This window comes from Lupinus angustifolius, unplaced genomic scaffold (genome assembly GCF_001865875.1).
Source record: "Lupinus angustifolius cultivar Tanjil unplaced genomic scaffold, LupAngTanjil_v1.0 Scaffold_144_9, whole genome shotgun sequence".
NCBI lineage: Eukaryota > Viridiplantae > Streptophyta > Magnoliopsida > Fabales > Fabaceae > Lupinus > Lupinus angustifolius.
The window spans coordinates 2,412-7,291 of NW_017725550.1; the positions used below are offsets into that span (position 1 = coordinate 2,412).

General features: G+C 31.8%; 1 protein-coding gene across 1 annotated transcript; it reads right to left on the reverse strand.

Moving 5' to 3' along the window:
• Window positions 1-768: 768 nt before the first annotated feature.
• Window positions 769-4,653, reverse strand: LOC109340128 (tryptophan aminotransferase-related protein 4-like). Its single transcript, XM_019577702.1, has 5 exons — window positions 4,308-4,653; window positions 2,200-2,494; window positions 1,803-2,098; window positions 1,374-1,654; window positions 769-1,172 (listed from the first exon to the last, which is right to left on the reverse strand). Exons 1-5 carry the CDS (start codon window positions 4,604-4,606, stop codon window positions 976-978), a joined length of 1,368 nt encoding a protein of 455 aa, XP_019433247.1. The 5' UTR covers window positions 4,607-4,653; the 3' UTR covers window positions 769-975.
• Between the last annotated feature and the right edge of the window lie 227 nt (window positions 4,654-4,880).

Consider the following 4,880-nt stretch of genomic DNA (forward strand, 5'->3'; position numbering starts at 1 on the left):
ACAATGATAATGAAAATTTGGAAAATGTTTGAGCTATTGGTGATGATGATAGTGATGAGAAGGAATGAATTTTTTTGGTTTCCACGGGTATCCCGCACTGGAGGCAATCCTGTTCGAGCCGGGAACATCCACATCCACAGGTATATGGGATTAACTCTCCCCGCGGACATTTTTTCTATCCACAAGACTCGAACCCGAGACATTGCTTAAAGAGAAGTAAACATGTATAACTTGAATCAAAAATTGGTAAAATGAATGAATTTTAATTATATGCATTAAATATGAGATACTTTAATCAAAATTTATAAGATATAGCAGAATCGCATTTCTCTATCATAATTTATATATTAGGAAAATCAAATTTTCAATGAGAGTCTTACAGAGGGTAGTTATTTTGAATGCAAATATTATGCATTTGTGGTAACAAAGTACAATCATATCTTGTACCACTTGGGCTTATCCAATTTATGATATGAAAAGAAGGGATAGAAATGAGTACACCCGACAAGGTTTGGAACGCCAAGAAACCACGACCCTAGAGTGGACTACTAGGTTCCGTTTAGTTTGTAAATTCTTTTTCATGTTTATCATCTTATAAAGATATATAATGTGTAATCTTTTTTATAAGCTGGTCCTCGTTAATAAGTTTACCTTGGTTGATGAAAAATATAAGACTTGCGCACATTCCTTACCTAATTATCTTAGGGAATGCTAATTAAAAAAATCTATACACTGACACAAATTTTGGGATTTTAGCCCCATAATTAGAAATAGTGACTTAATAGTATAGGACTTGATATAACATAAAAACAACCACACTACTGAATGCATGTTCTTAACATTGACAAGCTTTGCTGAGAAATGCTTTATTTTACATAAGAATAAACATTTCCTATCAAATGATTTATATTAATTATAGCAGTATCTGTGTAATAACTAATAAGTGAGTCATTGTTGTGTACTGTAACGTAACATTCATTGGTCCTTAGCAACCAGAGTTTTAAGCTTGTTTATGAGTATCTCAAAATCATCCTGACTCCTAATAAGACTGAGGCGCACATAACGATTATCAGCACTATACACACTTCCTTGACGACCATTGATGCCAGCAGCTACAAGGACATCATTACAATTCTTGTCTTGTTGTCTCTCGCACTTCACCCATGCATAGGCTGTGAGTAAAATGAAACCAAATAAGGGCACATCAAAAGTTGCGTTAAATTTTAGCTTTTTTGCTAATCAATTTTTTATGGTATGATGGTTAAGGTAAGGAGGTTAAGAAATAGAGTGAAGGAGGTTGCGAGTTCGAATCTCATCCACAACAAATACTAACATTTAACGATAAAAAATAACATGATAGCAAGCATTTATACCTGGTGTAGGATCTCTGTCCCTCTTGAAAAAGGAGCAGTATTGAGAAGATAGTTTTTGTAGAGAAAAACGGCTTGACTTAGATAAGACTTGTTTTAGCCTCATCCAACGATCTCTCATGGTTGTATATCCAAATTCAAATATTTCTCTTCCTTCTCCCTCAACAGCCACATCAAAAAGCTTTAAAGCTCTTAGTTGAGCCTCACGTGAAATTCCCATGGTGTTTAATCCTACATAATCTAACATCTTTTCGTATACTTCCTCGTCCTTTATTATTGCCCACCTGTAGTAAGGTTACATGATAATAATTTACATGCATGTTAAAGGAATAAAAAAGATAAAAAACTATGCATAGCATAAACATGTATCGTACTATATAGAACTATAAAACTCAGCTTAATGGAAGTTTCATAACAATTAATTTATCTCACCCAAATCTAGTGCCAGCATGGCCTGTGAGCTTGGAAATTGTAAAAACCATGAGATCTTCATCAGCTGGAGAAGGAATAGCAGTGAAATGTGGCCAATAATAAGCACGATCATATATGGTTTTAACATTAGAGCCTTGAACAAGTCCCTTAGTCAACTTTCCATCTGGATTATTTGGTGAAGTCACAAACTCAATAAATCTTGTGTTGTCATTTTTTGAGATATTCTTCCATAGTGTTGTATCCCCTTCATAACTGAAGTCCCTTGAATTAAAAAACTGTGTTTGTGTTCTATAAACCTGTACGAAAATTTTATCATAGTTTAATTTATACCATTTATATGGTTAAACACATTTAACCCATATCATATTTATAAAGAAAGGAGCATATTTGTGCTGACCGAGTAATATGGAGCTGTGGCTACAACTTTTGCTGGAGATACTGAAGAGTTGGGAGACAATGCATAAACTGCAGCACTAAGGAGTTGGGTTGAGCCTCCACCAAATATGATGTACTTTCCTTCAGTGACTGCATTTCCAGCAGTTTCATGAAGTTTTCTAATGTACTGAACTAATAGTTCAGAGATGTATGTTCCATCACTATAGCTGTATCCCATTCTGTGCCACCCTGATACTAAAACTGCACTACTTGCTGCATGTTTCATCCAAAATGGTTCCAAGAAATATGGATCACCACTGCAATAAAACGGATCCAGTAAATTTGGTTAACCAGAAATCAATGTAATTAATTATCAAAATGGCTTCATAAGGAGATCATATCCATGTTATTCTGATCACTGCTACAATAATGTTTTGTGTCAAGTGTCACTTTCCATTCTACTCCTTTTAATTAGTCAAGAATTTTTTTAACGCATTAGATATTAAAATTTAATAAATGTTTATTTTCTTTTTTTAGATTCACAAGAAGTAACACACTGTATAATGATATATGAATAAATTTATTTATTGTTTTATTTGAGATGATTGTTTACGTAAAATATAGTGATAAATTTTGACTTATAACACTCATGTTTATTGATTTGAAATACTTTCCTTCCATTTCGATAACTATACATTTGTGACTTTTCTTTTTATTTGCTGTGTCCTTTCTTTCTTTTTTTCTGTATTGGAGCTTGTACTTTAAAGATGAAACTAACCTCCCTTAATGGTTAAAGTTTGATTTTTGTTGTTCTATTTTACGCCTCACAATACATGTTTTGAGCCCAATATATGTATGGCCTTATTACAACATTATGTATTGTTTATGTGGGTCACATGTATTGTATTGTTTAAATATAAACTCTCATTTTTATTCCTCAATCTTGTGCTCTATTTATTAGGCTTGAATCTTAACGGTGCTGAAAATTTTGGACTTGGTTTTTGGATCATTAGCAGGTGTTATGGTCGTATATTGATAGACCTAATACAATAACTTAAATGTCTGCCCAAGTCTTAAAGGATAGTAAACTAGTTAATTTATATAATATGTCAAACATTATATGAGTGTGAGAGGGCGTTCTTATATTCTATATTATATGTCAAACATTAATGAAAGTTTCATATAATTTTTTTTCGTTAGGATTTTTTAAATATATGCATCACTTAAATATCATAATTCGGAATTAAAATAATAGAAGTCACATTTTAAAAGGGGTAATTCTTTATTCATAATAAGATGATAGAGTTTAATTTGAAAGAGAATGCTTATTTACACATTAAGTGGGAGGAAACCATTGATTATACCCAAAAAAAAAATAATATAAGTTCTTCCTTTCAAATACATTATATAATTAATGTTGGCTATTAAATATATACACATGTAAAAATGTTAAGTTTGTCTGAAATTTTAACGAGTAAATCCATAATACATATTTCAGAAAATTCTTCTAATTAGCTAATATAGATCGAGAGTATATTTAACATTTTTTATTTTATTTTTCAAGACAAATGAATACTTACTTTTACATTGAATGCTTGCTTTATATAATATTAAATAAATTCATTAAGAGAATATAGCATTATCTAATTCAAAATATATAAATTGTCAACATGATATATGAAAAATATCAACAACAGCGGAAAATATCAAGAATAGTGAAGGTAGATTACTAACATTGTGACCATTGATTTAATTGTTGAAGATTTTTGTAACTTGTGGTCAACAGTGAATGAGAATTAGGGAGGGGATTACTTTCAAAAGCAAAACTAAAAGAAACATGTTTTGAAACTTCTACCATTTTAGTTATTAGATACTCTTTGACCTTTGGAAGTAAAATAAATGTAAAGTATTGAGAACTTCATGCATCACACTTTCTTATACTTCTCCTGATTTTGATTTTTTTTTATCAGCAAATATTAGTATATTAATATCTATTTTGGATGAGACTCGAACTATCAACCTTTTTCCCTTCAATTCTTCATCCAAACTTACGTTGTAACTTTTTTTTAACTCCAACCATGAATGCAATTATATTAAAATTAGAAGCTGAAGCTTGTGAGAAAGGTTTACCTCCCAGCATTTGCAGCACAATCAGATGATAACTTGGAGCAGTCTGAACCACTATAGCATGGATTGCATTCACAAACAGGTTCATGCCCATTCAGAACCAAACCATCTAAGTAGGCTCTTCCATGTCCTGAGCATGGTATCGCCGCCACGGCCTCAGCTTCTTCGGCGGCTCCAGCGGTCCAACTGGGTTTCCATTCTCCTCCTACAACAAACAGGTTCGAGGCAGATGACACAATCATTGTTGTTACAATGAATGCTAGATACATGCAACATGTCTTTTTGGCCATTGTTTTTGTCATTTCTAGCTTGCACTTTAGGTTTTATGAGTTCTGAAACGTTGTAGCTAATGTATATATAGAGATTTCATCGTAACTTATTTTGAAAATAATTAGACTTGGTCCATATTATATTATCTAGAATCGTGACTTTTGATTTGTAAACAGAGAGAAAATTATTATACACACAAAAATAAATTGTTTAAAATGATGAGTCATGACTTTTAATCAGCCAAGAAAATTCAAGTTACGTAGCCAAAAGTGATATTCAAAATGTTGTGATTATAAGTTTCTAAAA

Coding starts and splice junctions, on each gene's coding strand:
- LOC109340128 (XM_019577702.1), bottom strand. CDS start 4,606: ATGACAAAAACAATGGCCAAAAAGACATGTTGCATGTATCTAGCATTC. Junction 2,495..4,307: donor TGTGCTGCAAATGCTGGGAG/GTAAACCTTTCT, acceptor GTTTTATTGCAG/TGGTGATCCATATTTCTTGG. Junction 2,099..2,199: donor CCACAGCTCCATATTACTCG/GTCAGCACAAAT, acceptor ATTTTCGTACAG/GTTTATAGAACACAAACACA.